The 12,843-nt window shown below is 39.7% G+C and overlaps 1 protein-coding gene across 1 annotated transcript; it reads right to left on the reverse strand.

Annotated features, from left to right (window-relative positions):
• Positions 1-1,330: 1,330 nt before the first annotated feature.
• On the reverse strand, positions 1,331-2,284 carry LOC107640955 (putative NAD(P)H dehydrogenase (quinone) FQR1-like 2). The gene is made up of 2 exons (XM_016344460.2): positions 2,046-2,284; positions 1,331-1,424 (listed from the first exon to the last, which is right to left on the reverse strand). Exons 1-2 carry the CDS (start codon positions 2,282-2,284, stop codon positions 1,331-1,333), a joined length of 333 nt encoding a protein of 110 aa, XP_016199946.2.
• Positions 2,285-12,843: the final 10,559 nt, after the last annotated feature.

Here is a 12,843-nt window from a genome sequence, read left to right on the forward strand (position 1 = left end):
CACAATAAAATAATTTTAAATTAAAAATAAAAAAATATACAAAAATGATGGAGGGAAATGGCTAAACTTGGCCTCAAAGAATCATATGTAGTAATTAAATGTTACTCAAACAAACACACACTTGGGTAATTAATACTATAATATGGATTTGGTGATCCTCTAACGTGAGCATAGTGGTAAAGTGAGAAAGAAATCAATCACGTTGGCAAAGATATAAAATTGCATAAAAAATAGGAGAGGTATTACAATCAAGATGATGAAATTTCAGGAAATCACCTATACCTTTGGGTGAACAATACCAAAATTGCCAATGTGCTTTTTGTTGTAAATGATTCTAGCTTGTCTACCCGCAAAAGACTCGAGCTCCTTCAATAAGCAGTAGAAAAGTAATAAGTAGAAAGTTAGATTTTCTTTAAAAGAAAAAAAGGAGCATAACACATGCAAATATATAAAAACTCAAAAAATCTATGCAACAGATGCCATTACACTCATCTAATCACTCAATATAGTAACTTGATTTATCACCAGATGAAACCAAAGAAACGTCATTCTTTTCCATCACTCTGTTCACCAAACATGAAAAATCTACAAAACACGGGATAAAATATGAGAGGCAGCGACATTTGCTTTAAAATGTAGATATCAAACATTTATTACAATTAAAAAAAGAAAGAAAATATAATTATTCAATAAAACAAAAAAAATTAACTGATCATCATTTAAGTTTAATTAAACAACCCATTATCAATCTTCATCAACATAAAAAATGTCGAGGCTCTTTAGAGTAATAGTCGTTAATATAAGATCACATATAAATACAAGCATGAATCTCATTGTCACCAACTGAAACAATTGGTTCTTCTAATGCATAGGTAAGGTTGCTCGGCCCCCTATATCTTTAATGTCTTAATAGGAACATCCAAAAATCCAAGTGAAAAATTAAACAATATTAAATAATTCAGGAATGTCCACAAATTATGAGTATATATTAGATATAATATGGATAATCAATCAGTACATGAAGGTGTATAAAATACTTTGAAAATAAAATTAACACCCATAAACATAACCAAATTGTGGCCAAGTTTTAATAAAGCACATGTATATATTTTTTTAACCAATCATAATCTGTAACCTACAAAAGTTTACGTAAATTTTGCTCCAAATATTAGTAGAACTAAATCCATAACATTCACGGAAAAATGACAAATTCAACTCAATCCATTTTGGACTATGATTAACACCCATAAGGGAAGTGTTTTGAATAAAATATTTTTGAAAAAATAAAATATAGTTTTGTTTAGGGTATACCTTGTTTTGTTTAAATCTTTTATGTCTTCAGTACTGATGTTAGTCCTCCATGCTCTCCATTAGGCCTCGACCACTTCCATCCATCAAACTCCCCTTCATTCCCGCCAACTGATCATAAAGCAAGCAGGTATCATTAAATTGCAGGTAAATGCTAAGCAAAGATGACACAATGAATACACAACACCACTACAAAAAATACTTCTCCAACAAAATAACCTCAGGTTTTAGCAGCAACACGAACTTCATCTTCTTTAATAGATTTAGTGAAGCATGGATTATCACACACTCATTAAACAATTCAACAGTGACAAATTACTCCATTTCATTGGCATATGGAGAATGAAGTCATGAACTAAGCTGGACTAATGGCAAATCTTCTTTTGTACGTGAGCAGCGGAAGAAAATGGAAGAAAATTTCTGAATTGACAGACGCATCTAATAGGCAAATAAGGTTATAAAAATCAAACAATTTCCTTATCTTGATTTCAACTTTTAATTTTAAAAAAAATAAACAAACAAAATGGTATCCATACTATGAATTTCCAATTTCTCTGAGTACATCAATTGCTGCAACACCTGTTACTTTTTTATTGCAAGCAATAGTATTTTTTCATAGCTGATCAGTAGAGTCAAAGAAAGCCTTCATTTGTGCCCCCCGGTCCGCCAGCGCAAGGTCTTCTGCTATTATCACAGGTATTCCATCGTCTTTGGGCGACACCCTTGTCTGTTGCAGAATCTCTGCCGAGAGCATCTCCAGCACCCTGTAGAGAACTACTTCCACTCCCTCAACGCTATCCACGCCCTTCTTCAGCCTCCTTGCTAGGCCTTCCAGGTGCCCATACATTGAGTAAAGCATAATGAAGATCCTTAGCCTCGTAGCAGCGGCAGCCACCCCATTCGACGATGCTTGGACGTTTTTGGTGGTGTCATATGTGGAGGTGTTATCACGGGGGATCGGTGCCGTATGAGACATTCCGGCAACAACGGAGGAGAGAGAATCGCCGGCGACACACCTTCTTCTTACTGGGAACGCAATCTCCTGCTTTCCCACTCAAGATTTTCGATGGGAAAAGATTTCAGAGGATGAGAATGAGAGTTTCAGAATGTCAGGAGGGTTCGAAGAAAAGAGGGTAGTTATGAGAGTGAATGGGAGCATGAGGAGATAAATGAATTAGGTAATTTATTTTATAGGGCCAAATTTGAGTAGAAAAATTCCTGCTCAATTAGCTGTACAACCTCTTCCTTTAAAATCAAATTTAGGCAAAAAAAATTAATTAGGATTGCTGCAACATCTTCTTTCAAGTGAAAGAGAGGGTTCGAGTGTAGAACAGTTTTAGAATTTGAATTGAAAATTGAAATTTTTTGAAATCAATCTGAAGGCGCGCAATCATCCAATCAAAAAGCTAGCATTTCCGCTTCCTTTAGCTAAATGGTGGTTTTGGGATTGTTGCTAGATTCACTCCCTTCAACCCACTGGACAAACGACTCCCCCGAGAACCTTACACCAGGTAAGAAGTTCTTGGTGAGGATGGGGATTGCTGAGGCCACTCTTGTCTTTGTTCCAGCAAAAAGTCAAAAACTGTTACGGCCCGGCCTGGTTGGCATAACGCTCCAACCTGGGCATCCGACCCAACCGTGACATCGAACCTGAACCGGGGAACTGACCCGGACACCTGTACACCTATAACCCATCAAAAGACAGCTGGGGGAAGGAAGCTTCCAGGAAGGTGAGTCTGTCCTTGTGCGACCCACCCCCACTGACAGGGTATATATGGGGAGGGCCCTACCCCTCCCCCACGGTACGTCACTACGTCACTATCCCTTAGCTCTCACTGCCACTTGTATGGTCTCTGACTTGAGCGTCGAAGTCCTTTTTGCAGGTGGCTCCCCCCTCCTTTTCAACACAACTGCTCGCGAGGTCGTGAGGTCCGACTCTCCTCCCCCTAGTCCACAATCCGGGAGATCCGTCCGCTTACCATCAGCTAAGCCAGATTCCCCTCGTCAATCACCCGTTTCATCCACCTGGTCCACTTGGCATCCGACCAACCGAACATTTGGCGCCTGATAACGTGTTGATTCACCGTTGATCTAGGTTTTCACAAATTAGAATCCCATTGTTAAAAGTATATCCTAGACCAAAAATTAATTCCCAAATTAAATGTTTAATCCAAAGGATATGTCACAATTCAAACCAATTCAATTATGGGAGTTTCAATTCCCGAGTCATCTCCCAAGGACACTTGAGACCAATGAGTGTGCAATCTTGGTTGTGAGGATCATGGGGTTTTCAATAAAGGAATAAACATATAAAGTAATAAAAGAACATACAAAATTGTAATAAATGAACAAACAAGGGAATTAATGAAGTAACTATGCAATATAGACAAGTAAACTGTAAAAGGAAGCAAAGTAAATGTGTATGAAGTAATTGAAGCATAAAAGGTATCTTGGCTTGGAGTGAGCTAAGAGTCCTTTCCTTGTTGGAACCACAACTATGACAACTAGAATGGATCAATCTCACTTGATTAACCCTCACATCGGAGAGTAAGTTAAATGAGCATAAGTGTTCTTAACCCACAAATCCTAAATTGCTTGCTAATTGCCTTAGCAACAACATAGCGTTAGTGGGAACAAGAACAATTAACAATCCAAGAATTGACACTAAATATTGGACATTCTAACTCTAGGAACCCAATTGCTCACTTTCCCTAAGCCAAGAGATAGAAAACTAGCCCAAAATCATAATTGACATTTTGTCAAACACTTGGTGGGAAAAAACCTTAATCATGAGAAAAATGAGAAAAAGCTTGAAACCAAAAGCAACAAATGATCTCAATCAACAATAAAGACTCAAGAAAGCATGTAATAATCATCAATCATAAAATTCATCAACAATAAATAGAAATTGCAAAAGAGAAGTAAAATTGAACTATAACTTGAAATATAAGAAAGAGTAAGAACAATGTAACTATAAAGAGTAGTAACAAAGAGATACTTACAATGGAAATTAGCAAAATCCAAGATCAAAATTGGAAATGGCACTTGAATGTAAAAACCCTAGTATAAACCCTAGTAGAGATGATAAAAAACTTAAAGAAAAACTATACTAAAGCTACCTACTACTACTCCTAAGCTACCCTAAAGTTATGCTATGGTGTTGTCTTCATTCTCCCTTACTTATGAGCTAAATGGCTTCAGAAATGGGCCTCCAAACCACCAAAATCGCAAGTCACATGAGATTTTAATGAAGGTATATGCGGCCACCTGTGCAGACGCACAGATGTGTGCGCCTGCACACTCTGCCAAAAATCTCTACCCGTGCGTACGCACAGGAGGTTGTGCGCACGCACACTAGGCGATGCTTGATTGGACGCGCGACGCGCACGATGCGGCTCACGCGCACGCGTTGCTCTAATCTGATGGCTGTGCGTACGCACGCAGGTCTGTGTATACGCACGCAGGTCTATGCGTACGCACACTAGGCTGAGCTCTTCTCCTTTGATTCTTCATGCTTCCTCCATTTTGAATGCTCTTCTTCCATTCTCTCCAATAAGTGCGGACGCATAGCAGGGAGCGCGCGCACAGAGGTCGCTAGAAAGAGGGGTGTATGCGTACGTATAATCTGGTGCGTACGCACGATACGCGAAAAGGAGGGGGATGCAGGCGCACAGAGCGTGCGGTTGCTCCCACCAGATGGGTTGCAACAACGCGTGCGGGCGCACAAGGGCGTGCACTCACACAGAAAGCTTCTCTCTTTTTTTTTTTAAAGGAACTGCTTGAGGTACAGAGTCATGTGTGCGTGCGCACACAGGTCCGTGCGCACGTACAAGGACAAAGATGGAGGGAGGTTCTTCACGCGCACAACTCATGATGACGCTCCCACCAGAGGGGTTGTCAATTGGTGTGCAGACGCACACGTCTGTGCGGCCGCACACGTCTGTGCGGCTGCACAAGAAGCGCGATAAGGGGAATGCGTATGTACGCACAAGGCAGGGCACACGCACAGGGCATTAAAAACAGGGCAGCACCCACGCACAGGTAGTGCTGGCGCTGCGACCAGAGGGCGCTGCAAAGGGTGTGCGGGTGCATAGAGGTGTGCGCTTGCACAGATGGTGGAAAATGCAATTTTGTGCGCGCACACAGGGTGGTGCGCACGCACAGGTGCCCTGTTTCACAAAAATTTTTCTTTTTAAAACTAAGGTTCCCTCTTATAGCATAGCAACATACCAACCCCAAATAATACAAACAAGCATAAATTCATGATTCACAAGCAATCCAACTTATTCAATCCAAAAATACCAAATCAAAACTAAGCTAATCATCATACCATAAGAAAGTAACTAATTCAAAAAGCTATAAACAAAAAGATAAAGTTGGAACAATGTTACCATGGTGGGGTGTCTCCCACCAAGCACTTTGGTTTAGAGTCCTAAGTTTGACTTTGCATGGCTTCATTGGTCACTTGAAACTTCTCCAAGGAGGAAAATCTCCAATTCCTTGGCATTCTTGGGTTGAATGTGATAGAGTTTCACCCTATGACCATTGATTTTAAACTTGATCCCATTGATAGGGTGAATCACTTCCACCACTCCATAAGGCTTGACATCCACCACCTTGAATGGACCGTCCCATCTAGATCTCAACTTCCCAGGCATCAATCGCAACCTCGAATTGTACACAAGCACTTTATCACCTATCTTAAAACTCTTCCTCCTAATATTTTGTTCATGGAATGTCTTGGCTTTCTCCTTGTAGAACTGAGCATTCTCGTATGCTTCTAGCCTAAGACACTATAATTCCTCCAATTGGAGCTTACGTTCCATTCCTGCTCCCTTTAAATCTGGATTACAATTCTTCACCGCCCAGTAGGCTCTATGTTAGATTTCAACAGGAAGATGACAAGGCTTCCCAAAAACAATACAAAAGGGACTCATTCCGATTGGGGTTTTGTAAGCGGTCCTGTATGCCCATAGTGCATCTCCCAATCTGGAACTCCAATCATTCCGTTGTGGGTTAACCACTTTCTCTAAGATTTTTTTGATCTCCCTATTGGACACTTCTGCTTGACCATTGGTTTGAGGATGATAGGCTGTGGAGATTTTGTGGATGACCCCGTACTTTTTCATCAATGCCTCAATTTTCCTGTTACAAAAATGGGTTCCTTGGTCGCTCACGATTGCTCGTGGTGACCCAAATTTGCAAATAATGTTATTTTTCAAGAATGAAGCAACAGCATTGGCATCATCGCATCGGGTAGGAATTGCTTCCACCCACTTCTAGACGTAATCCACTACTAACAAAATATAAACAAATCCATTGGAATTTGGAAATGGCCCCAAACATAAAAAATCTCACAAAAAATCATCAGTTGTTGGGGCATTTCATCACCTCTGTGAGGTATTTCTAGATTTTTGGCATTGATGACAGGATTTGCAAAATTGATTGACATTGCTAAATAAAGTAGGCCACCAGAATTCACAGTCTAGAACCTTCCTTGCTGTTCTCTGTGGGCCGAAATGACCCCCACTATTAGATGAGTGGCAAAATTGAAGGATAGATTGAAACTCAGATTCCGGCACACACTTCCTAATTACTTGGTCAGCCCCACACCTCCACAGATGTGGATCATCCCAAAGATAATACTTAGCATCGCTTCTCAATTTATCTTTTTGATACTTTGAAAATTGTGGGAGAAAAATGCAGGCGACCAAGTAATTAGAAATCGGGGCAAACCAAGGTGTACTTTGGGATATTGCTTGCAAGGTATCGAAGGGGAATGAGTCATTGATAGGAGTGGGATCTGAAGCTAAGTGTTCAAGCCGAATCAAATGGTCCGCTACCAGATTTTGGGACCCACTTCTATCTTTGATCTCCAAGTCGAATTTTTGCAAGAGTAATATCCACCTAATGAGCCTAGGCTTTGACTTTTTCTTCTTTAGCAAATATTTCAAGGCAGCATGGTCCGAATACACCACTACCTTAGAGCCTAGCAAATAAGGCCGAAACTTATCTAGCGCAAAAACAATGGCTAAGAGCTCTTTTTCGATAGTGGTGTAATTCGACTGGGCCGAATCTAAGGTCTTTGAAGCATAGGCTATAGTGTAAGGAGCTTTACCATCACGCTGTGCTAGTGCGGCACCTACGGGTTCGAGGCATCGCACATGATCTCAAAAGGTTGGTCCCAGTTTGGGCCTCGCACAATAGGAGCTGTGGTCAAAGCTTCCTTCAACTTGTCAAAAGCCTTTTTGCAATCCTCATCAAAATTGAATTCCACATCCTTTTGAAGTAAGCGGAAAGAGGTAAGGTGACTTGGCTAAAATTCTTGATGAATCGGCAGTAAAAACCTGCGTGGCCAAGAAAGGAACGAATCTCCCTCACCGAGGAGGGGTAAGGTAAACTCGAAATGACATCGATCTTAGTCGGGTCTACGAAAATTCCATCTTTAGATACAATATGACCTAACACTATACCCTGTTTCACCATAAAGTGGCATTTTTCAAAGTTCAATACAAGGTTAGTGTTGGTGCATCTTTCTAGTACCCGAGCTAAGTTCCCTAAACATGCATCAAAGGAGCTACCATAAACACTAAAATCATCCATGAAAACTTCCATGTAATTCTCCAAAAAATCTGAGAAAATACTTATCATGCACCTTTAGAACGTTGCCGGTGCATTGCATAAGCCAAACGGCATTCTCTTATATGCAAACGTTTCAAAGGGGCAAGTAAAGTGGTTTTCTTCTGATCCTCAGGAGCTATATGAATCTGGAAGTACCCCGTATATCCATCTAAAAAGCAATAATGGGATTTACCTGCCAAGCGATCCAACATTTGGTCTATGAACGGCAATGGGTAATGGTCCTTCCGCATTGCTTGATTCAGCCGGCAGTAATCTATGCACACTCGCCAAGTATTTTGTATCCGGGTTGCAACAAGCTCTCCACTTTCTGTTTTCACCATGGTTACTCCGGATTTCTTCGGCACTACTTGGACCGGACTTACCCACTCACTGTCTGAAATGGGATAGATGATGTCTGCTTCCAAGAGGCGAGTTACTTCCTTCTTGACTACATCAAGGATTGTGGGGTTTAGCCGTCTTTGCAGTTTTCAGACCGGCTTAGCACCTTCCTCCGAGAAAATTCTATGAAGGCACACTTGAGGGCTTATTCCCACAATGTCACTTAAGCTCCATCTGATTGCCTTCTTATACTTCCGGATAACCTCAAGAAGTTGTTGCTCCTCTTGATTGGAAAGATCGGTTGCCACTATCACCGAAAATTTGTGCTCCTTGTCAAGGAATGCATATTTAACATGGGGTGGAAGCAGTTTCAAATCTTCCCTTGCTTCTTGGAGTGATAGCTTACCCTCTCGGTCATGGGGAACTTGTGGGGTATTTTCATCTTCTTCATCCTCAAGTTCTCTCTCTTTTGAGCTTTCTTCATCAATAAAACCTTTTTTGGGCTCATGGTGGTTGCCTATCTTGAGCTTATCCTCTCTTTCGCTCTCAACAAGGTTCTCACCCCCATCAATGGATTCCTCCATAGGTAGAGTGGGTTGAAAGTTTATCTCTTCGAGTGGCTTCCCTCCTTGTGGGGTTATAGCATCAATGCTAGACTTTAGAGTTGATGGAGGCGGTAAGTGTGGATCACTAGGCGTCCCAAGTTGTGGAGGAGCAAGGTTGCTAGGGGTGGAATGAGGAGGGTGTCAGACGGGACAAGACTTCGGTAAGAGTTGCCATGCAATCATCTTGTTTTCTTTGAAATTCCCATTGTTCTTGGATGAGGGCTTGAAAGTTATGCTCCTCGTGAGAGAGGTTGATGGGAGTGGGATGGTGATGGAAGCTAGGTTGTCCCATATATGGCGATGGGTAGGCTGGTTGAGAAAAAACTGGTGGTAGGAGTGGTAAAGGGGCTTGAGAGTATAATGGTTGTGTCTTATGTAGGGGGTATGGAGCATGAGCATATGGATGGAAAAAATGGTAATGATGAGGTGTTCCACTTGGTGTGAGAGGTTGATAAACATTAGGATCATAAGGTCCTTGTTGCCAAGAATTTCTTGCTTGTGATCCTCCCTCGAATTGGCCTCCCATACCTTGATGTGAACCAGTGTTGGAATTGTTACCCCCTACAACATGATAACAACCAGACTTCAAGCAAAAAGGGTGATAACTCATGATGGAAAGGAAAGATAAAGCGCAATAATACTAATAGAAGCAATAGATAAATGAATATATACTCTAGTTATATCTATTTACCTAGAACTAAACAAACAAGAATGTTAGTTACTACCACTACTTAGGTAGAGGCGCCATCTACAAATTAGTGCCAAGTAGCAAATAAAAGTGAAATATTCACACTATTCACATATTCACAATAACCAAAATTCATCGCACTTAAAGTGATTCTCCGACAACGGCACCAAATTTGATAATGGATTGATTCACCGTCGATCTAGGTTTTCACAAATTAGAATCCCATCGTTAAAAATATAGTCTAGACCAATAGTTAATTCCCAAATCAAATGTTTAATCCAAAGGATATGTCATAATTCAACCCAATTCAATTCCGGGAGTTTCAATTCCCGAGTCGCCTCCCAAGGACACTTGAGACCAATGAGTGTGCAATCTTGGTTGTGAGGATCATGGGGTTTTCAATAAAGGGATAAACATATAAAGTAATAAAAGAACATGCAAAATTGTAATAAATAAACTAACAAAGGAATTAATGAAGTAACTATGCAATATAGACAAGTAAAGTGTAAAAGAAACCAATGTAAATGTATATGAAGGAATTGAAGCAAAAAAGGTATCTTGGCTTGGAGTGAGCTAAGGGTCCTTTCCTTGTTGGAACCACAACTATGACAACTAGAATGGATCAATCTCACTTGATTAACCCTCACATCGGAGAGTAAGTTAAATGAGCGTAAGTGTTCTTAACCCACAAATCCTAAATTGCTTGCTAATTGCCTTAGAAACAACATAGCATTAGTGGGAACAAGAATAATTAACAATCCAAGAATTGACACTAAATGTTGGACATTCCAACTCTAGGAACCCAATTGCTCACTTTTCCCAAGCCAAGAGATAGAAAACTAGCCCAAAATCATAATTGATATTTTGTCAAACACTTGGTGGGCAAAAACCCTAATCATGGGAAAAATGAGAAAAAGTTTAAAACCAAAAGCAACAAATGATCTCAATCAACAATAAAGACTCAAGAAAGCATGTAACAATCATCAATCATAAAATTCATCAACAAGAAATAGAAATTGAAAAAGAGAAGTAAAATTGAACTATAACTTGAAATATAAGAAAGAGTAAGAACAATGTAACTATAAAGAGTAGTAACAAAGAGATACTTACAATGGAAATTAGCAAAATTCAAAATCAAAATTGGAAATGGCACTTGAATGTAAAAACCCTGGTATAAACCCTAGTAGAGATGATGAAAAACTTAAAGAAAAACTATACTAAAGCTACCTATTACTACTCCGAAACTACCCTAATGTTATGCTATGGTGTTGTCTTTATTCTCCCTTCCTTATGAGCTAAATGGCTTCAGAAATGGGCCTCCAAACCACTAAAATCGCGAGTCACATGAGATTTTAAAGAAGGCATGTGCGGCCACCTGTGCGAACGCACAGACGTGTGCGCCCGCACACTCTGCCAAAAATCTCTACCCGTGCGTATGCATAGGAGGTTGTGCGCACGCACACTAGGCGATGCTTGAATGGACGCGCGACGCGCACGATACGGCTCACGTGCACGTTTGGCTCTAATCTGATGGCTGTGCGTACGCACGCAGGTCTGTGCGTATGCACACAGGTCTGTGCGTACGCACACTAGGCTGAGCTCTTCTCCTTTGATTCTTCATGCTTCTTCCACTTTGAATGCTTTTCTTCCATTCTCCCCAAGCCATTCCTGCCTTAAACCTCTGAAATCACTCACAAATAACATCAAGGCATCGAATGGAATGTAGATGGAATAAAATTAATCAAATTAGAAACAAAAGAGCATGTTTTCATAATCAAGCATAAATTAGGAGGAAAGTTCAAATGCATGCTATTTAGTGGAATAAGTGCAAGGTTATATGATGAAATCCATTCAATTTCAACCAAAAATCATCATCAAATATGGATTCATCAGAGCCGTCTATTGTAACATCCTCACTACTAGAATGTCACGCTTCCGGCTGCGCCACTCTGATTGCAAGAAGTGTTACAACTACTTTATATACTTAATATTAAAATAGGAGCCTGTGACTCGACACCGTATCGCTGATTTCTTTGAAAACTGGAAATAAATACTTTATCTAAAAAAAACTACAAGCAGGCATAGATTCATATACAATACTCCTTACATAATATCTCATAATATAATATACATATAAAACATACAACTCCTATCCCTCTTACAAACTTGTAATAACAAAGACGAGGGAAGAAAATAATCTAATTAATACAACAACATATAAACCAAATGCAGTTTAACTCTTCATAATGCTTCAACTAGTTCCTGAAAAGGTAAAGCTGTAGGGGGTGAGAACCTAACCACATGGTCTCACCACAAAGTTTTAAAGTTGTCATAAGAAGATATTTAATAAGAAAACTGTTTTCAAACTCAGTGATTATCATTGCTTTATGAATCTTTTAAAAACCAATAGGTAATTGTTCAAAACCTTTTCAAAGAAACAATGTTTAATTTTTAGAAATTCAAAACTTTTCCTTTCTTATAAGAAAATCTCAAATAAGAAGCCAACCAGGCAATCAAACAATACAATCATTAATTCAGCACCAAAATTCATTCTCAAATGTAGTACGCCAGGACAAACACAGGCAAGACAAACAAGGGAAGCACAAGTAGGTAGCAGTTACAGCAAATATTTCAAGTAGCAGTTAAGAACAGTTTAGCAATTAGGCAAACTAAAACAAGTTCAAACCCAAGCAAAGCATACAAATGCATATGATGCATGCCTGTCCTATGGCTGATGAGACTCATCTGTCGGTTATCCAGCCAACCCGACAAGTCTGAATTGTCCTTAGACTGTCCCCCGACGTGCATCCCAAGAGTCTATGCATAGCTTTTTCTCAAATAATCAATATTGCTCAATGGGGGTAACATTCCCGGGAATTTATATAGTGCCCGGTCACACCTACGTCGTAGGGTCAACAGAGTATCGAGTTTTCAACCTGGTACACGTGGTGGCAAGCCATGACACTTAATCCAGGGAACCTCGTATCTCAGATATTTCAAATTCATAAGCCATATGAATAATTCAAAGATCATATCTCAACATTCTCAACATCATAATCATTCATCAATCCAAATCTCATTTTTGAATTCATTCAATAACCATATTTCAAAGAAAATCCTCATCAATCCTCATTATCCTTCTTTCCATCCCGTTCATTAACAATCCCAAACGTAATTCTTTCTTTAATAAATAAATCAATCTTAAAACATATAATGTTTAAAAACAAATTTTTTTAATTAATTACTTCAAATAAAACTTCCAATTTTATAAAATTTTGGTAG

This window comes from Arachis ipaensis, chromosome B5, assembly GCF_059453495.1.
Source record: "Arachis ipaensis isolate K30076 ecotype BB chromosome B5, ASM5945349v1, whole genome shotgun sequence".
NCBI classification, from domain to species: Eukaryota; Viridiplantae; Streptophyta; class Magnoliopsida; order Fabales; family Fabaceae; genus Arachis; species Arachis ipaensis.

What these genes read in the sequence shown, in the direction of transcription:
- LOC107640955 (XM_016344460.2), bottom strand. Translation starts at nt 2,284, where the DNA reads ATGTCTCATACGGCACCGATCCCCCGTGATAACACCTCCACATATGAC. An exon ending in GAGATGCTCTCGGCAGAGAT is followed by an intron (nt 1,425 to 2,045) that starts TCTGCAACAGAC and finishes GCTTGCTTTATG; the next exon opens with ATCAGTTGGCGGGAATGAAG.